This window comes from Cuculus canorus, chromosome 5 (genome assembly GCF_017976375.1).
Source record: "Cuculus canorus isolate bCucCan1 chromosome 5, bCucCan1.pri, whole genome shotgun sequence".
NCBI lineage: Eukaryota > Metazoa > Chordata > Aves > Cuculiformes > Cuculidae > Cuculus > Cuculus canorus.
The window spans coordinates 2,559,341-2,581,131 of NC_071405.1; the positions used below are offsets into that span (position 1 = coordinate 2,559,341).

The 21,791-nt window shown below is 47.4% G+C and overlaps 1 protein-coding gene across 1 annotated transcript in view; it reads right to left on the reverse strand.

The window, feature by feature from the left end:
• The window catches only part of SOS2 (SOS Ras/Rho guanine nucleotide exchange factor 2), a 65,174-nt gene that overhangs the window by 15,436 nt on the left and 27,947 nt on the right, over positions 1–21,791 (reverse strand). The window contains exons 7-13 of the mRNA XM_054067168.1: positions 16,186–16,296; positions 13,941–14,039; positions 7,304–7,431; positions 5,686–6,341; positions 4,285–4,366; positions 3,332–3,454; positions 792–895 (exon numbers count right to left, since the gene is read on the reverse strand). Coding sequence (XP_053923143.1) covers positions 792–895; positions 3,332–3,454; positions 4,285–4,366; positions 5,686–6,341; positions 7,304–7,431; positions 13,941–14,039; positions 16,186–16,296 — 1,303 coding nt within the window. The remainder of the gene's footprint in view (positions 1–791; positions 896–3,331; positions 3,455–4,284; positions 4,367–5,685; positions 6,342–7,303; positions 7,432–13,940; positions 14,040–16,185; positions 16,297–21,791) is intronic.

Below are 21,791 nucleotides of genomic sequence, written 5' to 3' on the forward strand. Positions count from 1 at the left end.
CCTCAGCTACGACCTTGACTGAAAGCTTCACCTCCTTAGAGAAGAACTAAAAAGTAAACAACAACCATCAAGTGAGATCTTTGCAAAGTTCTGTACCACTGGGCCACAGAATGAGAAGATGTGACAAATACCTTTTAAGAGACTATCAAAACGGACTTATTTCTCTCCGAACAGCAACGGTCAGCACGGAGACCTCTGCAAATGATCAACTACTGTCCTCTCCGTTTGTCTCAGAATTAGATTGCCCAGCGTACGGTCTGGCAATCTGAAAAGTAAAGTCTAGAATGGCCAGGATAAGGATTTAAACTGACACGCAGTCACTCGCTGCCCTCCACAGAGGCTGACAAAACCTTCTGCTCCAGAAGAAGCGACGCCAAACGGGTGAAGTTATTTTTATTTAAAAAGATAATGGTTTTCAGCTGGGACTTTCAATAAATGGGAAAAGAACAAGATGGAAAAAACAGTCTTGGTAACCCACAGGGGAGGAATTCTCTACAAACAGAACACGAGGATGAGGAAGGGGACAGTCTGAATCCTAACAAGTCCATTGTAGAGTCGGGCAGTGGAGAATATCACTGTCCAGAATGAAATAAGTGTTGGGTAAATATAATGCTTGAAGTGATTTTTGGTCAAAGGTTGCTGATGTCAAGAAGAGGCTCACAAACAGCTCAGTTAAAGGTATTAAAATTAGCCATGCGTGTAAAGATACTCCCACGTCTAAAACCTGTCCGGATTAGACCAGCAGGTCCTACCAAAACATGGAAGAATGCCAGGCCCACCCATTGCCATACCTCTTACACTGGAAATAAACGTCTCCAATCTTTCCAGTAACTCCACATCTCTTTCAAAATCATAAAAGTGGTGCTCTACCCAGTGCCGAAAAACATTCAATATTCTGAGGAGGGAAAGAAAAAAATAGAACATTATGTTTGTTATTAAGGACTCCCCGGACTGATCTCATGTAAACACCGAGTGAGAACACAGTTCTACAAAAGCTGAGTTACAGGTTCACGTAGTTGACAACTCATAAAACACGTATGGTGAATGGAGCAGATCAAAGACAAACATGGCACCAAAGAACACAGGAGTCTCTGGGCTTTCAAAACCTAATTTTCCAGTCTTAGTAGAATCACAGAATGGTTTGGGTTGGATGGGACCTCAAAGCCCATCCATTTCCAACCCCCTGCCATGGTCAGGGACACCTCCCACTGGATCAGGGGCTCCAAGCCCCATTCAACCTGGCCTGAACACCTCCAGGGATGGGGCAGCCACCACTGCTCTGGGCACCCTGGGCCAGGGCCTCCCCACCCTCAGCGTGAAGAATTTCTTCCTAATGTCTGATCTAAGTCTATTCTCTCCCAATTTAAAGCCATTCTTCCTCATCCTACCTGATCCAGTGGGAGGTATCCCTGCCCATGGCAGGGGGTTGGAACTGGATAGGCTGTAAGGTTCCTTCCAACTCAAACCACTCTAGGATTCTATAATTTAAATCCTTGAGCCTGTTATGTCACAACAGCCCATTCTGCATGAGTTTCTGTGAAGGGGCTCTACAGGCACCTGTGAGGATGGGGGCAGTAACAGCTATGGGAAACCACCAGGCTGAAATCAGGAGACGTGTGTGCTCAGAGTATGTGACTATATGTGTGTGTAAAGCTCTCGCAAGCACTGATAACTCTGGAGATGAGCAGTCCTGCCAAACCCACAGGAGCCGATAAACCGGGAACGCCAAGGACTTGACCAATCTGTACAAGGCCATGAGCACACACAAAGATGAAGGTTATACAGAGGCAGTATAACCTGGATTACATCCAAGAAGGCAGTGGCAGCTATGGTGTTACATACATTTTTTTAGATATATGAATGCAGGTAGGTGATGAAAATCATAGAGCAGATGTGTTGGAAGCGACATTAAAGCCCATCTAGTTCCAACTCCCCTGCCATGGGCAAGGACACCTCCCACTGGATCAGGGGCTCCAAGCCCCATCCAACCTGGCCTTGAACATCTCCAGGGATGGGGCAGCCACCACTGCTCTGAGAAACCTGGGCCAGGGCCTCCGTGTCCTTACTGTGAAGAATTTCTTCTTAGTGTTTAATCTAAATCTTCCCCCTTCCAACCTAAAGCCATTCTCCCTCATCCTATCACTCCAGGCCCCTGTAGAAAGCCTCTCTCCAGCTTTCCTGGAGCCTCTTTCAGTTCTGGAAGATATTCTAAGGTCTTCCTGGGACCTTCTCCAGAATACACAACCCCAACTCTCTCAGCCTGTCAGCTCCAGCCCTTAGATCATTTTCATGGTCTCTTCTGGACCCGTTCCAACAGTTCCATATTCTTCTTCTGTTGGAGATTCTAGAGCTGGACACAGGACTCTGGGTTGGGTCTCACAAGAGAGGAATAGAGGGGCTTCCCTCACCCTGCTGGCCACGCTGCTTTTGATGCCACCCAGGATACAGGTGGCCTTCTGGGCCGTGAGCGCAAACTGCCGGCTTACGTCAAACTTCTCATCAATCAGCGCCCCAAGTCCTCCTCCAATAGGGCTCCTCAGTGATGTTCCGAACACCTGAAGGTACTGGCATGCCAGTATGACCCCTCACTTTGAGCAAAGAGCTGTTGCTCCGCACGTAGGAAACTACAACTGACTACGTGGTGAGGCAACAGCGAAGCGCACTGTGCATAATTATCTGCCAAAATAGTAACATCTTCATGCTCCTAATAAAAATAGCTGGATGAATCAAAGTTGTTCTAGCAAATACTAGTTGTGATCTGTGTTTTCTCTTGACGTGATCCCCTAACAGGGAAACAATTAGCCTCATTTATGCTAGAAACGCTTAATTGTTCCCCAAGTTAGCTTGGTCAGCAAGACCTTGAAGATTCCCTGCTGCAATGTGCGGCACAGACAAGAGTCTCCCTGTCAGTGTGCAAATACATCAGCGGGGCTGGGAAAGGGAGTAAAATACCAACCAGACTGAAAAAAACAGGGACAGGGCAACTGTCTTCCCAGGGCTGGTTAACAAGGAATCCATTCAAACTGCAGTCAGAGCCACTTTCAGTTACACATCTCTCACCCAAACCCGCCTTACAGAGCAGCTGTGCGGCGTTCTCGTGGGTGGTGATCACAGCTGTGAGCAGCAGAGAACCCGAGCACAGTTGCAACAACAGCAGAAGTCAGTGTGACTAATTGGAACGAGGTTTGGGATATTAGCCCGGCTGCAGACACTGATAAGTCCCTGCCTGACAGCACAGCAGTCTCCAAAAGAGATTACTGTCGCCAGGATCACCCTGTAATCAGGGAATTGAAATCTGGCTTTAACAGAACACGTTTAAAAGGGAATAAACCTGAGCTGTACTGGCTGGACGTATTCCTTGCGAAATCGCTTAAGGTCGGCGCTGATGGGCTGCTCTCCCTTCTCGATCGCCAAGCGGTCGGCTTCAGTAGGCTCAGGCTCCGGGATCTCAAACCTAGGAATAAAAGTGCCAAAAAAACTGATGGCAATGAAGATAAAACACAAACCCATTACGTAGCACACGAAAAAAAATTGCGTTTACAAAAACCTCAGTGCGGCGAAACTCAAGCACTCCCCTAACATCCAGTTTGCCTGGAATTCCCTCCTCCTCCGGCTCCACTGCTGACCCGCCCAGCTCTCGGCCTGATAATTTGCCAGTTCTCTGGTCATCACGAGATGTCTAGACTAGGATAGAAGGTTTAACTACCTGTTGGCTTGATTAAGTGAAGATTAGAAGAAAGCTTAAGAGCTGCTTTATCACACTGTATTACATTAAGAGTCGTTTGCTGTTTACATTAAGAGTTGGGGCCTTTCAAACAAACTGCTTAGAACATTTCTGTTCTTATTTACATCGCGATTTAGGCTTGCTCAGATCCGTTCTCATGATCAAGGTAAGCGGTTCAAAACATGATCACCCTGAAGCTGTGGCACACCAAGAGCTCTATTTAATAACTCAGGGAGTTCATTTAACAAACCAGGAAAAGGAAGCTTGCGTTACAAACGAGCAGCGCTACATCATGTTTTAAAATCACTGCTTTATGAGCTTCACTAAAACAGAGTCATGGAATGGTTTGGTTTGGAAGGGACCTTAAAGCCCATCCAGTCCCACCCTCTGCCATGGGCAGGGACACCTTCCACTGGATGAGGGGCTCCAAGCCCCATCCAACCTGGTCTTGAATGTGTTGGATGAACATGTCCAACACAGCACCGAGATCCCGAGCAGAGAAGGAGCAGGTAAACACACAACGCCTTGCAATGCCTTCAGAAGGGATGCCCACCACTCACCTTTCGATCAGTAAACTCAGCAGTTCCTGGGGCTTGCAAAAGGAGCGGTACGTGGTCAGGAAAGTACGGACAAAATTAGGATCTGTAAGGACAGAATAAGAAAATGATGGGAGTATTTCTTTTATTCAATTGTAAAATGCCAGAAATAAAATACAGATGTCCTCGCAGAAAATGGTTGAAGTGAAGAAAATAAACTGAGGTTATAAGGCAAGCACTGTAATTTGAAAAATACTGGACATGATACCGCTTGTGAAACTACCATTTAGTTCTTCGATGCATTTCTTAGAATCATAGAATTATGGAATGGTTTGAGTTGGAAGGGACCTCAAAGCCCATCCAGTTCCACCCCTGCCATGGGCAGGGACACCTCCCACTGGATCAGGGGCTCCAAGCCCCATCCAACCTGGCCTGGAACATCTCCAGGGATGGGGCAGCCACCACTGCTCTGGGCAACCTGGGCCAGGGCCTCCCCACCCTCAGCATGAAGAATCTCTTCCCAATGTCTCAGCTAAATCTCCCCCCTTCCAATTTATAGCCATTCCCCCTTGTCCTATCGCTCCAGGCCCCTGGAAAAAGTTCCTCCCCAGCTTTCCTGGAGCCCCTTTCAGCACTGGAAGCCGCCCTAAGGTCTCCCCACAGCCTTCTCTTCTCCAGGCTGAACAACCCCAACTCTCTTTTTACCTCCAATCCAAGGTCTAAAGGTTTCAACGTTTGCACTCCATGTAACTATTTCAAGGTTTTATTTCTGCGGCTTTCAGATAGCATTTCGCAGGGAAGGCTGCAGAATGCTGATTGCAATTTGCATCCTTTCCTGCTGAGGGACTTCACAAAGCAGCAGGGTGAGTATAATAACTACCTCCAACCTTTTCCTCCTTCACAGTCCCACAGCTGGTAATGGCACCACTGATTTAGCTGTGACAGGCTCAGGAAATTCACCAGTGGCTCCTCGACCGCTTTTCTTTGTGGTGTGTTGAGCTTGCATAGCCACAATTTTCATGTAGCTTTGCCAGCAAAGCCAGTTGATTTAGTAACTGATATTAGGTTTTTTCCCCCCTGCAAATCCCGCTTTACTTTTAACTATACACAAGAAAACCCCAACCAAACAAAAGATGAAGGGGGAAAATTTAGATTAGACATTAGGAACAAATTCTTCACGCTGAGGGTGGAGAGGCCCTGACCCAGGGTGCCCAGAGCAGTGGTGGCTGCCCCAACCCTGGAGGGGTTCAAGGCCAGGTTGGATGGGGTTTGGAGCCCCTGATCCACTGGGAGGTGTCCCTGCTCGTGGCAGAGGATGGGACTGGATGGGCTTTGAGGTCCCTTCCAACCCAAACCTTGCTATGAATTTCATCACCCATACATCACAATCTGAAAAACCACATATAAAATAAATGTTCGGGGTACCTGCATACATGTGGTACGTTAACCTCTCGATTAACTTCACAACCGTTCCTCCTTTGATGATAGGAATTCCATTCCTGCTTTGCAAGTTGTCCTCAAAAACAATGTTCTCCTCGGAGTCTTCCACTACAAACCGATACACGCTTGGGCTGGGCAGCCTCAGGGGCTGCTCGTTTTCCTCTTTCAGCAACACGGAATCGAGCATCCTATCCAGCATACTGCGATACTGGAGGGAAATCAGAGCGGCCATCCAGTTGCTCTTCTCTTCAGCGGACTTGGCAGCAAACATGATACTGTTTTCATCTTTAGACACCAGTTCAAAGGCATGTTTGTATTCCGATGTGTCATCTTTATCAATAACCTGTATTTTCCTCATGATGATTTTTTCCTTCAGTCTGTACTCTGCGTTGCTGTACCCAGGAAGCCGTGACTGACCATGATTAGTTTTACAGCTGATCATCAAACCGTCAAAGAGAAAGATGTGGCGCTCGTGTTTGGCTCCTACTTTTGTCAGGGCACCTTCCATTATGAACTCATTGCAGCACTGCCCAATATCTTTGCCTTCCCAGCCATCAATATTTTTCTGGATTTCATTCATCTTCTTAATGGCCAAGTGCTTGCTTCGTATTTGCCGGTTGTAGAAGTGACAGACTGGCTCTCTTGAATAAATGAAAGAAAAAGTCACTATGGGCACATTCCACATCTGCCATCCCAAGAGACCAAAAGAAAAGCAATTAAATTTGTTGTTTATCTCATTATTTCTTTGCCCTGACCTAGTTTCCTGTTCCAAATAAACCACATATACTGTTTTGGCTAGGGAAAGAGTAAGATATTCATTGAATCATAGAACAGTTTGGATTGGAAGGGACCTTAAAGATCATCTGATTCCAACCCCCCTGCCATGGGCAGGGACACCTCCCACTACATCAAGTTGCCCAAGCCCCATCCAACCTGGCCTTGAACCCCTCCAGGGATGGGACAGCCACCACTTCCCTTGGCAACCTGTTCCAGGGCCTCACCACTCTTGTGGCGAAGAAATTCCTCCTTATGTCGAGTCTAAATCTGCCCCTCTCCAGTTTATACCCATTGCCCCTCATCCTATCACTCCAAGCCTTTGTGATCAGCCCCTCTCCAGCTTTCCTGGAGCCCCTTCAGGTCCTGGAAGTTCGCTATAAGGTCTCCTTGGAGCCTTCTCTTCTCCAGGCTGAACAACCCCAACTCTCTCAGCCTGTCCTCGTACAGGAGGTGCTCCAGCCCTTGGATCACCCTTGTAGCCTCCTCTGGACCCGTTCCAACAGCTCCATCTCCTTCTTATGTGGAGGATTCCTTAACTGGACACAATACTTCAGATGACATCTCATAAGAGAGGAGCAGAGAGGCAGAATCACCTCCCTCCCTGCTGGCCACGCTGCTTCGGATGCAGCCCAGGACATTGACACTACTCACTGAAGTGGACCATGAAGGTTTTGGGCGGGTACTCCATTTGCAATGAAATCTGGCATAAAGACATGCCTTGAGGAGGAAGCATAGACATTATCTAACAAGAACAATACTACAATTCCTTCCGCGTTATTTCTCTCTGCCAGCCGTGGGGAAGCAGGGCGGTTCTGCAGATCATTACCCAGGCCGCCGTCTCGGGGAGTGTTTGCTGTAGATGCGCTCCATGCTGCACCGCAGGTTCAGGAGAGCAGTGATGGCCTGTTTCAAGCACTCCCGATCCTCTTCATCCTCGCTGCACTCCTGCAATTGCTGGGACATAACAAACACGTTTCTTTCAGATTTGTCTAATTTACAGAAGGGTAGGAAGACTGAGAAACATTCTTACACCAAAATATCTGCCGGATCGGATGAAGTCAGGGACTTTCAAGTCAACGAGAATGGTATTTTATTACGAGAAGCATGCTCAAAACTATGCACATCCTGAGAAAACTTCTGCTGGATAGTCAGGAAAAGGCATAAGATTCTCAACATGAGAGAGCAGGACCGAGTTTAGAAAGAGAATCCTTTACCCATCCACCAAGAGCCAATGCTGACCATCAGATACTGCTTTTCCTCTTCTCTTTTCGACATTGTCCTGTTTCACAACTGACTTTATTAAATAGTTTGGAATAGTTAGCCAAGAATTAAAAGCTGGTTTATATAACTGTGTAATGTTCCCTGTGAGGGTGGGGAGGCCCTGGCCCAGGTTGCCCAGAGCAGTGGTGGCTGCCCCATCCCTGGAGGTGTTCCAGGCCAGGTTGGATTGGGCTTGGAGCCCCTGATCCAGTGGGAGGTGTCCCTGCCCATGGGAGAGGGTGGAACTGGATGGGCTTTGAGGTCCCTTCCAACCCAAACCATTCGCCATCCCTGGAGGTATTTAAAAGACAGGTAGACAAGGTGCTTGGGGACACGGTTTAGTGGCAGATAGGAATGGTTGGACTCAATGATCCAAGAGGTCTTTTCCAGCCTAGTGATTCTATGAATCTCAACACTTCAGAGCAAATTTAAAAGGCAGTATGACCGAAATTCTCTCTTTGCTTCTCACCATTCCAAACTCTGTCACCTTCAGCAGATTAACCCATTTCAAGTGGAAATGTCCATTTTGCCTGGTGCAAACCAACACAATAAAAAAGTATGAAATTCAGTATTTGCTACTAATGGCAAAATATAAACCCAATGACAGTATATTTCCTTTTTATAAAGACAGGATCTGTCTCTACCACCAGGCAAAACCTCCCTGAATTAGGAAATCCAACCAGTTTTCCTATCACCTCCATACATTTGGTAGCACTAAGCTCAGAGCAAAGCCTATTCACCGAGTTCCTTGTTTTGGTTCTTTAAGGTGATCGCTCCTAAAGTACTGTGGATACAAGTAAGAGAGAGTTTTCCTTTTAACCTCTTTCATATTCAAGATTGTGTTAGTTTAAAAAAAAAAAAATAAAGCAAATCTATTGCTGGGCAGAATGAGACTATAAAATCACAGAATTGTTTGGTTGGAAAAGACCTTTGAGATCATCAAGTCCAACTGTACCTGTCCACTACTAAACCAGATCCCTCAGCACCTCATCTGCCCATCGTTTAAACCCCCCCAGGGATGGGGACTCCACCACCTCCGCAGCCTCTGCCAGGGCCTGAGAACGCTTTCCATGAAGAAGTTTTTCCTGATATCCAATCTGAACCTCTCATAGTGCAACATAGAGTCATTTCCTCTCATCCTACCTCTTACTTGGGAGAAAAGACCAACACCCACCTCTCTACAACCTCCTTTCAAGCAGTTATAGACAGTGATGAGGTCTTCCCTCAGGCTCCTTTTCTCCAGGCTGAACAGCCCCAGGTCCCTCAGCCATCCCTCACAAGGTTTGTTCTCCAGCCCCTTCCCCAGCCACACCGTTGTGGACAAATGCTGCATTGCCCACATACTTGGAGGTTGGAACCAGATGACCTTTAAGGCCCCTTCGAACCCAAACTATTCTATGATTCTATAATACTCGAAGAGAAATCTTACTTACACTCACTCAGCCTGGCAGAAGCTGCCTTTTCCTTTCCCCACTATGTCCCTCAGCAAGGATATGTAGCTTCCTCTAAAAGGAATTGGGAGAACAGGATTTGAAGCAGATTAAATTACACAAAGAGAGAGTGGCCGCAGTACTCAATTTTTTATTTTTCACATAGCCAAAAAACTCCTACCTCGTGGATTAGACAAGTTTATGAGCTGAAGAACAGTGCGGGGAAGGGAAAAATAAGGTGTCTCCCTCCATGGAAATCCTTCTCTTCCTTACTATCAACCACAGAAAGGCAAAGAACATTAAGATGGTGTGAGAAGATCACAGAATCACAGAATCCCCAGGCTGGAAAGGACCCACTGGATCATTGAGTCCAACCATTCCTAACACTCCCTAAACCATGTCCCTCAGCACTTCATCCACCCGTTCCTTAAACACCTCCAGGGAAGGCGACTCGACCCCCTCCCTGGGCAGTCTGTTCCAGTACAAGATGTCAAGTACAAAATCCTAAAGGTGGGAAAAGCGGTCGAGTCCAACAAAATTCTCTTTATCTTCACATGTCCTGAGCAGAATTTCATGCACACCCTTTCCAAAGAGCACCGGGATTGGCAGTTAACGGACACCAAATGGCACGCTGTGGTTTTTTTGGTATTAAAAAGGAAAAAAAAAATATATATATATACAGGTTTGGAAGTAATCAAATCCATTTCTACAGCTTAATGGACAGATTCCTGAAGATCAGGGAGATCACCTGAAGCGTGTATCATTCTCTGTAATCACCAGACTAATATCTGCTTTGCCAAATGCCAGCTGTAAACTATCTTTCTGATTAAACAGCAGATGCAAAAGCGAGCAAATGCTCACCAGGCAGAGAAAACACACAAACGTCTAGAAAAGAGAAAAGGGGGCCCTGCTTGGGCCAGATATATTCAATTTATTGGGCCAGATATATTCAATTTATTTCTCACAGCATTCTGCTTCAGAAACTGTCAGCCTCTGGCCTGGACAGGCGCACACTCTCCTGGGTTGAAAACTGGTTGGATGGCCGGGCCCAGAGAGTGGTGGTCAATGGAGTTAACTCCAGCTGGAGGCCAGTTACAAGTGGAGTTCCTCAGGGCTCAGTACTGGGTCCAGCTCTGTTCAATGTCTTTATCAATGACCTGGATGAAGGCATTGAGTGCACCCTCAGCAAGTTTGCAGATGACACTAAGCTGGGAGGAAGTGTCGACCTGCTGGAGGGTAGGGAGGCTCTGCAAAGGGATCTGAACAGGCTGGACTGCTGGGCTGAGACCAATGGGATGAGGTTTAACAAGACCAAATGCCGGGTCCTGCACTTGGGGCACAACAACCCTATGCAGCGCTACAGACTGGGGGAAGAATGGCTGGAGAGCTGCACAGAAGAGAAGGACCTGGGGGTGCTGGTTGACAGCCGACTGAACATGAGCCAGCAGTGTGCCCAGGTGGCCAAGAAGGCCAATGGCATCTTGGCTTGTATCAGAAATGGGGTCACCAGCAGGTCCAGGGAGGTTATTCTCCCTCTGTACTCGGCACTGGTGAGACCGCACCTCGAATACTGTGTTCAGTTCTGGGCCCCTCACCACAAGAAGGATGTTGAGGCTCTGGAGCGTGTCCAGAGAAGAGCAACAAAGCTGGTGAGGGGGCTGGAGAACGTCTGACGAGGAGCGGCTGAGAGAGCTGGGGTTGTTTAGCCTTGAGAAGAGGAGGCTGAGGGGAGACCTTATTACTCTCTACAACTACCTGAAAGGAGGTTGTGGAGAGGAGGGAGCTGGGCTCTTCTCCCAAGTGACAGGGGACAGGACTAGAGGGAATGGCCTGAAGCTCCGTCAGGGGAGGTTCAGGTTGGATATCAGAAAAAAATTCTTCACAGTAAGAGTCATTGGGTACTGGAACAGCTGCCCAGGGAGGTGGTCGAGTCGCCTTCCCTGGAGGTGTTTAAGGAACGGGTGGATGAAGTACTTAGGGACATGGTTTAGGGAGTGTTAGGAACGGTTGGACTCGATGATCCAATGGGTCCTTTCCAACCTTGTGTGATTCTGTGATTCTGTGATTCTGTGATTCTGTGATTCTATTGTACAGAAAACTGTCCGAAAATGGTAATTAAGAACACTGTCCACTTAAAAGAATTATATCGTGGTGATCCAGTAGAGTTCTGACCAGGCTTTCGCTGTCCATCAATGATGAAGTGACAGTGGAAAAGATCCAAAGGTAGAATTTCATAAGGTTCACATTGCTTGGTAACAACACAGTGAGTCACCTGCAAGAATAAGCGATAACCTTCTGCCGGCAAGTCCCAGAAGAAGGAACGTACACTCTGTAGTCAGATGAGGAAAACCTTGGACTGGGACACAGATGGGTACAGACCTCTAGACCTTCAGGACTTTAACGATGCATCTAACTGACACCTTGCCTGGGATTTGGATGGATTACATGACCCCTCCAGTCTTTTGCACTGCATGCCATGAATAAAGTTTCCTGGAACGCCGGTATCCACAAAGGCATTTATGAAAACATACCTAGAGCGTGAACATCTGATGGAACGCTAAGCTTAAGGTGTTCATGCTTGGAAGTGTCAAGCACAGAGTTGTTAATCTGAATACTCTGATAATCAATCAGCCCCAACTCTCAGCCTGGCCTCACAGCAGAGGTGCTCCAGCCTCGGATCATCTCTGTGGCTTCCTCTGGACCCATTCCAACAGATCCATGTCCTTCTTACATTGGGGATTCCAGAAATGGACACAGGACTCCAGGTGGGGTCTCACCAGAGCAGAGCAGAGGGGCAGAATCCCCTCCCTCCCTGCTGGCCACACTGCTTTGGATACAGCCCAGGACACGGTTGGTTTCTGGGCTCTGAGCACACACTGACGTATCACATTGAGCTTCTCACCCCCAGCACCCCAAGTCCTACTCCGCAGGGCTGCTCTCAATCCCGTTGTCCCCCAGCCTGTACTGAAACCCTGGATTGCCTCAATCCACGTACAGGACCTTGCACTTGGCTTTGTTGAACCGCAGGAGGTTCACACAGCCGCACTTCTCCAGTCTGTCCAGGTCAATAGCCACAGGATATTTCACCTGATTCATTTCCGAATATCCTGGTTAGTTAATAATTCACTTACCCTTCTGAGCATTACAAACTTTCCCAACACAACGGGGCAAACAGGAACTGTTTTTACATTATCCTCAGCTACTCAAAAAAAGCTCCGATCTCAGTATTTTTCAAGATATTGAATTTTCTACAGTAACGTCATTTTTCCTTACTCAAGAAGGATTATTATAGATCTCGGCTGTTAAATTTCTGCTGACTTCTGGCCTCTCTTCTCATAACTCACAGCAAAAACATTTGCTTGTAAGCAAAACGAGACACGCTCGGTTACTTTTTGGCTTTTAGCTGTTATACCCGAGGGAAATATCTCCTGATGGGAAGCACCTTGCTAGTGCACATCAGGATAAAATACGGGTAAGTGATCCGTGGTCAAACCAAGAGAGGCTAAAATAAGCAATGCCTCAATCGGCAGAATTGCTCAGAAATATAGACTAGAAGCCAACCTAAATAACTCGTATGGTAAGGCCCCTGAAATACGTCCTACAGGAATAACTTTTAATCATCTGAATCAGAATTCCATAAAGCCGGACACTTCATCAATGCCATTTCTTAGAAGACAGAAAATAAGAAAATAATTTATTTTGCTTATTTTCACTCCTCCCCAATAAGCCAAAAGTGAGGTACGCTCTGAAAAATGGAATTTCTTGCTCTATCTCTTCCATTTAGGAATTGGGACGAATGGTTGAACATTAAGCATGGATTATTCTGATCCCTCTGCAAGCAAGTGCCTCCCTGGTCCCTAAAATGAGATCAGCTGAGCTGGAGCACGACCCAAGACAGAGAATACTGACCTGAATTAGGCTTGGCTGTTTCTCAACAGACAAAAAATTCACAACTCAAGGAAAGAAGAAAGCAGATCTGCATATTACATTTTAAACTGTATTAGAACCCAAATGCAATAAGTGTTTGTTTAATTATAGAATGGTTTGTGTTGGAAGCCCATCCAGTTCCATCCCCTGCCATGGGCAGGGACACCTCCCACTGGATCAGGGGCTCCAAGCCCCATCCAACCTGGCCTGGAACCCCTCCAGGGATGGGGCAGCCACCACTGCTCTGGGCAACCTGGGCCTGGGGCTCCTCACCCTCATCATGAAGAATTTCTTCCTCATGTCTCAATTAAATCTTCCATCTTCCAATCTCTAAAGCCATTTCCCCTTGTTCTGTCACTCCAGGCCCCTGGAAAAAGCCCCTCCCCAGCTTTCAGTACTGGAAGCTGCTCTAAGGTCTCCCTGGAGCCTTCTCTTCTCCAGGCTGAACCACCCCAACTCTCTCAGCCTGTCCTCACAGCAGAGGTGCTCCGGCTCTCGGATCATCTCCATGGCCTCCTCTGGACCTATTCTAACATTTCCTTATCCCTGCCCTTGGTTCTACCCCTCACAGAAAGCCACTACGTTGGTCAATAAATATATACTATATATTTAATAAATACATAAAATGTAGTTACTTGAAATGCTCATATTAGAGCAACAGATGCTTTCCAAGATTTTTTTACATGATTTTACCTTTCAGACATAAACTAACCTTTGTCCAATTAATGGTTTCACAGCTTTTAATTTCCAGCAGCAGGAAGGAAAAGCCAATCCCCTATTTAAAAGCTCAAATTCTCTACCTGAAGAAATGTTTCTAGCAGGAAACAAGAGTGCAGCTTCATTTACCTGGAGTAACTCGAAGTAGTGCAAACAGTGATAAACCGGGATGAGCATGAGTCGTGGGAGGACATACTGGACAGCTTCTTTGAACCCTTCCGCAGTAGACTGAAAAGGAAAAACAAACAGGATTACTCACACTGAAATACTCAAAACAGGACTGAACTGGACGTCCACGTTACTCTCCAGCCATTTATAAGCATCCTTTCACAGAATCACAGAATCACAAGGTTGGAAAGGACCCATTGGATCATTGAGTCCAACCATTCCTATCACTCCCTTAAACCATGTCCCTCAGCACTTCATCCACCCGTTCCTTAAACACCTCCAGGGAAGGCGACTCGACCCCCTCCCTGGGCAGCTGTTCCAGTGCCCAATGACTCTTACTGAGAAGAATTTTTTTCTGATATCCAACCTGAACCTCCCCTGGTGGAGCTTCAGGCCATTCCCTCTTGTCCTGTCCCCTGTCACTTGGGAGAAGAGCCCAGCTCCCTCCTCTCCACAACCTCCTTTCAGGTAGTTGTAGAGAGCAATAAGGTCTCCCCTCAGCCTCCTCTTCTCCAGGCTAAACAACCCCAGCTCTCTCAGCCGCTCCTCGTCAGACGTTCTCCAGCCCCTCACCAGCTTTGTTGCTCTTCTCTGGACACACTCCAGAGCCTCAACATCCTTCTTGTGGTGAGGGGCCCAGAACTGAACACAGTAATCGAGGTGCGGTCTCACCAGTGCGCCTCACATCGCGATCCCCAGCAACTTTGTGTTTCGTCACTGTCCGCAGAACTCAATTAACAGCGTTAGTTCCATGTGACAACACCTAAAAATAACGCCCTGCCTCCGCTAAGCTTCAACGCCTTCATCTCCAGTCAATGCCATAACCCAGGATGCAGAAAACGTTTGAGTGTATTTTGATACATTACATGTTTTACAGATTAGAGCAGAATTTAAAGACAACACCGTACGTTAAATACCAGTCAGGACTCATCTACCACCTGACAAACTTGTCCCCAGCCTTCCTGTAATGTCCTCTCCTATCATTACCCACGCTGCGCTCCAGTTCACACCCAAAAGGCCACACCAATATGAGGGTCTCATCAAAGCACTGCACAAATTAATACCGGTATCTGCTCTCCCTCAACATCACCAGTTTATGACTTCAAACCTGAATTAGAAATCCTCTCCCATTCCCAGGTGTTAACTAACAGAACAAATCAATATGACAAGGAGAGGTTTTCCAAAGGGTGGTGAAATCCCTGTCATCTTCCACACCAAGGTAACTATTGTACAGGATCTGAACTTGATCTCCTTTTGGAAGCGTTTAAGACTTCTGGCTGCATCTCTGCAGTCCCAAAGACAGCTCGTGTCCATCCAGGGCTCAGAGCCCAGACCTCCCTCTTCCCTCCCCAGCCTGGAGAAAAAGTGTGGAGGAACATCCCTAGGAAAGCCCAGACCTTCCTACAGCGAGGAGAGTCAGAAGGGAGGCCAGATTCCCTGTCCAATGACTCCGTGACCAATTTCATCTGGAACGTGGCTTTGGGCTTCACGTTTACTAGGGAGGTGGGAAAAGAGCCTTACTACGTTCACCGAGGAATATTTATGAGATGCTCCAGCTTACCAAGCGCTCAGAGCTGAGGAGGAAGCGATGACCCTGCAGGAACAGCTCAGTTTGCAGAGATCCAGAGCCCAGTCAAACACACAAACTAATCTCTGCTTTACTGGGTTATGCTGGGAGCACCACTACCTTAACATTTGCTCTGTAGCTGCTCCGAGGATGTTTCTCAACACAAACTCAGTCTTCTGGGCTCTTTAACAGATCAACCACATTGGTGGGAGGGAGGGAAAAATAATAACAATAAAAAAATATCACAGATAACCCTGCTGGATAGTCCCGTTAAAGAAATAATTCAATAAAACACGCCAGCCCCAGCCTGAATGCCAAACAAGGCGGTCTGGGATATGTAAGGAATAAAATGAAACTGTTGTGCCTGGGTGCCTGTGTTTGGCATTAAGTGGCAAAATAGAAGTGGCAGGCATGAGAAGTCACCCTTTGTTCTCCAGGAAAAGTCTGAGGTGAGGACAAAAACCACTGCGAAAGGCTCTTGGGTGGGTCAGAACCCTCACTAGGAAGAGGCTGAGTCCAAATATCTCACACCGCATAAAGGTCAGAATCCAGAGGATTTCTTTCCCAGTAGGAAGTAAAGAAACAAACCTTTAAAAAAACAAGAATCGAAGCGATGCAGCATCGCTCATCTGCACTCACCTGGAAGTGGAGAGCAACAGCAGGTTTTGCCATTAAGTTATTAAAATTCTCATGAAACTGTGGAGAGAGAATATCCTGGGACAAGGTTTCATACGGATCAAAGGCTTGTTCCTAAATAAAAACAGAGCATTACATACATACATGAAAGACGCAGGACAGTTCTGTTACAGCTGGTATGTTAAATCCTTTAATAAGCTGACAATCAAGTGGAACTTCTCAAGAAAAGATCAGTTTTGCAAAACAAATAACTCAGTAAACCACAAACCTTTTTCACTTCCAAATTTTAAACGCACACAACGTTTTCTCTGCATTCCCCCATCTCACTATCACTACTTTAAACTTTGTTTTACTGAAGCAGAGGGAACCAGGAGAAGATCTTGCTTGCAGTCTGCCCACATTTCACAGAGGATGGTCAGTCAGAAGGTTCTGTGTGCTTTTCCGGCCATGTGGTAAAGCTCATAGGATCACAGAATGTCCTGAGTTGGGAGGAACCCACAAGGCTCATCATGTCCAACCCCTGTCCCTGCACAGGACACCCCAACATTCACACCGTGAGGCTGAGAGTGTTGTCCAAACACTTGGAATATTGTCAGGCTGTGACTGCTTCCCTGGGAGCTGTTCTAATGCTCCACCACCCTCTGGGGGAAGAACCTTCTCCTGACATCCAACCTAACCGTCCCCTGGCACATCTTCCTGCCATCCCTCGGGTCCTGGGGAAGCATCTCTGCCTGGGACACAGCAGTGCCTACTACAGCAAGGGTTTTGGGTGCAAAAATCATAGCCCTGGATGTGGCAGCTGGCTGAGGTTCTGTAACATCAGCTGCAGCAGGACAGGACAAAAACCTGACAAATCTGACAAATCCTAACAAATCTCTGCAGGAATAATTTCCGACTGCCCGTAGATCACCTGCTCCGAAGGCTGTCAGACTGTTCCCAAGCCTCTGCAGATTCCTGGGGCTGAATCACGCATGAATCACTGGGTTATCCAGTGCTGGTGGCACGGTGCCCAGCATAAGCACATACGCCTTTTCACCTCAGTGCAGAAATGCTCCTCAGAATCTGGGAGCACCAACCACCACAAAGGCTCATTTGAACATTCAGGTCAAGTCTGATGTTTTCTATTAGCAGAAGGTCCGGGGGATTTCCTACCTTACTCGTGAGGAAGCTGCAATTAAACTCTTTGTGGGGAAGAGAGGCAGAGAATGCTCTCTTTTCATATTGTTTGGCTCTCAGCTCCCCTCATCAACTTCTAATCACACTGTCTGTTCCCATCAGATTGTAGCTGGGAGGAGGGAAGGTCTGGCTCTTCAGCAGCTGAAGAGAAATGAGGAGACACTCTCTAACTGACCAGGCTGGTTTTTGTAAGTAAAATCTGAGTCCAGTTTACTGCCTGGGGTTTGTGTTCTCCCGGACACGTACCCACTACCTGCAAGAACACAACAGGGGGGGTCTGATTTTACAGCATCCAAATGAAAGACGAGGACAGGAACACATACACAGAATCACAGAATCACCAGGTTGGAAAGGACCCATTGGATCATCGAGTCCAACCATTCCTAACACTCCCTAAACCATGTCCCTCAGCACTTCATCCACCCGTTCCTTGAACACCTCCAGGGAAGGCGACTCGACCCCCTCCCTGGGCAGCTGTTCCAGTGCCCAATGACTCTTTCTGTGAAGAATTTTTTTTCTGATATCCAACCTGAACCTCCCCTGACGGAGCTTCAGGCCATTCCCTCTTGTCCTGTCCCCTGTCCCTTGGGAGCAGAGCCCAGCTCTCTCCTCTCCACAACCTCCTCTCAGGTAGTTGTAGAGAGCAATAAGGTCTCCCCTCAGCCTCCTCTTCTCCAGGCTAAACACCCCCAGCTCTCTCAGCCGCTCCTCGTCAGACGTTCTCCAACCCCTCACCAGCTTCGTTGCTCTTCTCTGGACACACTCCAGAGCCTCAACATCCTTCTTGTGGTGAGGGGCCCAGAACTGAACACAGTATTCGAGGTGCGGTCTCACCAGTGCCGAGTCCAGAGGGAGAATCACCTCCCTGGCCCTGCTGGTGACCCCATTTCTGATCCAAGCCAAGATGCCATTGGCCTTCTTGGCCACCTGGGCCACTGCTGGCTCATGTTCAGTCACTGTCAACCATTACCCCCAGGTCCTTCTCCTCCGTGCAGCTCTCCAGGCACTCTTCCCCCAGTCTGCAGCACTGCATGGGGTTGTTGTGCCCCAAGTGCAGGACCCGGCATTTGGCCTCGTTACACCTTCTCTTTGCCATACCAGCCAAGAGAGGATGAACACAAACCCCTGGAGTGGCTCCAGCTGCATCCAGCGGCAGTGAGCGGGAGTGGAGGGATGCTGCCACCACTCCACCAGTTCTCCGGTCCACAGGGAGCAGAGCTGCAGCTACCGCTTAAAATGTAATCCTGCACGCAAATCTCCTGGGGAACCAGACCAACACAGTTATTCTGCGCTGGCTTTTTTAGCTTTTTACTGCATTTTAGAAGTGTGTTCAGTTTTTTCCACTCAGGCTACCATCAGTATTTTGAGGTTTTGGGTTTGCGTTTCGAACACAACATCGAAACAAACAGCATGAGCTACCTTCCCCAACAGATCAATTAAAAAAAAAAAGAAGTATTTTTCACTGGCAGTGTTGCAAAAGTCACTGAAGTATGGAGACGTTAACTTGATGCCCACAGCCTGCCACTGACAGGCTGAGAGAGTTGGGGGTGTTCAGCCTGGAGAAGAGAAGGCTCAAGGAGAACCTAGAGTGGCTTCCAGTATGGAAAGGGGCTCCAGGAAAGCCAGGGAGGGGCTCTGGATCAGGGACAACAGGGATAGGATAAGGGGGAACATTTTTCAGCTGAAAGAGAGGAGATTGAGATGAGACCTTAGGAAGAAATGTTTTGCTGTGAGGGTGGGGAGGCCCTGGCCCAGGGTGCCCAGAGCAGTGGTGGCTGCCCCATCCCTGGAGGGGTTCCAGGCCAGGTTGGATGGGGCTTGGAGCCCCTGATCCAGTGGGAGGTGTCCCTGCCCATGGCAGGGGGTGAAACTGGATGGGCTTTAAGGTCCCTTCCAACCCAAACCCTTCTATGATCCTGTACTAAGTTCTCTCAGTGCAGCACACAGTGCTGGATTGGAGTTCGTACACTCGTACACAGCTCCTTTTACTGTGTAGTCCACTGGTTTCCATCTTTTTTGCTTTGTGGAGACTTAAACCTTCTCCCCTGGAAGGCAAATACCGGCATAACAAATGTACAAGCTGCTGATATCAACCTCCCTTTCAGCTTCCTTCTGAAGACCACTTCCAACTCAGCATAAAGATACACTGCTCTGGTTCTGAGGTTCTCCAGCCACGAGCTGAGCATCCGTACAGGGATCCTCCAAGGCACCCATGAAACCTCACTATAGTAGTTACGACTGTAAACATTACACACATTACACCAAGTACAATTTTTTACCAGCATATTAACCACTACTCCTCTCCAACTCACGTGTGTCAGGTACCAAGTGTTTCCATTCCCTCCAAACCAGGAAAAACATGTTTTATTTTCCCCATGCTTCCTTATCTCGAACCCAGCACAAGATTTATGTTAAAACCTTCCAGAGAACCCATGCAGAAAAACAGACAAAGCAGGAAGATTCCAGCTTGCCAGCGCTATTTGTTTTTAATTATCCTTCCAAATAAGTTGAAGGACTTTTATAATGGAAACACTAACCCAACGAGCCTGGCAGTGAGATAGGCAGAGCAAACAAACACTTCACTTTATCTCTATTTAATGATCCCTTTTGCAAATAGGCACAGAAAGATGATCTCAACACGTCGGGTGATCAAACAAACAGCCGAGTTATTAAGTAGGTCTTGCTTCGTATTAACTGAATTATTAAATTCAAGCTTACTAACTCCATAAAAAGGTTTGAAGAATCATCTCTTCTTCACCTCCTATTTCAGTTTTTCAGCGAATGAAAACCAAGTGAGATTTGAACATTTCATTTGACTTCCTCTGTGAAACCATCCGGGCCATTTGCACGATTACCCTTATATTTTGGTTCAAATCTGGGCTCAGTACAACTCTCAAGATAAAGCAGATTGGATTAAAACACATGCAGAGAGAGTAAAACCTCCACACCTGCACTGGTGATTTAGAAGCATAGAATGGTTTGGGTGGGAAGGGACCTTAAAGATCATCTAATTTCAACCTCCTGCCACGGGCAGCGACACTTCCCACTGGATCAGGTTTCTCAAAGCCCCATCCAGACTGGCCTTGAACGCCTCCAGGGAGGGGGTGTTTTTGCTTTGCTTTGTTCTAGAGTTGGCTTCCCTGACAAACAAGTGGTGTTCTCCTCAGCGGAGCACCTCCTGGTGCTTTTCAGGCACGTTTTTTTTTGCTGTGCACCTCTCTGCTCAATTCGAGAGTCATTCTGTAAGCTATTTTCCAGTCGTATACCTACCTATATATCAATCGTACTTTGCCTAAAGTGAGCTCTATTTCACTGTAAAGCACCTTCTCAAATGCTGTACTTTTGTGACTCTCTCCTCTAGTCCTTCCAGTATTTTGATGCCCATTTAAAAAGCCCGAAATCACTGTTAATCGCATTCCAGTACAAGTCACACTAAATCTATATGCAGCGTTTTCCCTCATTCCTTCTCTTTAATATCTATTTCATAGGTCAACGGGCAGCAATAGCGCTTTTGCTACAATACTCAACAGTAAGCTTCTGTTTCCATCCTTCATTCTTTTCCAGGGTCACTGCCATGCAGAAACATTTCCCCTTCCAAATGGTTAACAACGCACGTGCCTGCGTCAAGAACACACTTTGTCCAAGTCAGCTCACGCCAGAGCAGTGTCAGTCACTCATCTTGCAGATCTGCATCCAATATCTATGATTTTTGGGTAGCTCCGGGCCTGACACCAATGCCTACGAAAAATCAAAGCACCGCTTTCCTTCCGTAAACAATCTCATGTAGTTACTTTTCATAGAATCATTACGGTTGCAAAAGACCTCTAAGACCATCCAGTCTGACCGTCAGCCCAACACCATCACGCCTGCTAAACCGTGCCACCAAGCGCCGCAGTTATGCCACCCCTGAGGTCCACGCCTATCACAGAGGGGTTGGAACTAGACAACCTTCAAGATCCCTTCCAACTCAAACTATTCTATGATCCACACATTTTATAAACGCTTCCAGGAATGGAGACCCCACCACTGCCCTGGGCAGCCTCCGCCAGGGCTTCACCACTCTTTCAGGAGAGAAAGTTTTCCTGATATCCAACCTCTCCTGGCGCAACTTGAGGCCGTTTCCTTTCATCCTGTCACTTCTTATTTTGGAGAAGAAACCAACACCCACCTCACCACACCCACCTCACTACAATCTCCTCTTAGAGAGCTGTGGAGAGCGATGAGGTCTCCCCTCAGCCCCCTCTTCTCCAGACTAACCAGTCCAGGTCCTTCAGCTGCTCCCAGAACCCCCGTTCTCCAGCCCCTTCCCCAGCTCTGTTCCCTTCTCTGGACATGTTCCAGCCCCTCAATGTCCTTCTTGGAGTGAGGGGTCCAAAACTGAACCCAGGATTTGAGGTGTGGCCTCATCAGCACTGAGCCTAGGGGTACAATCC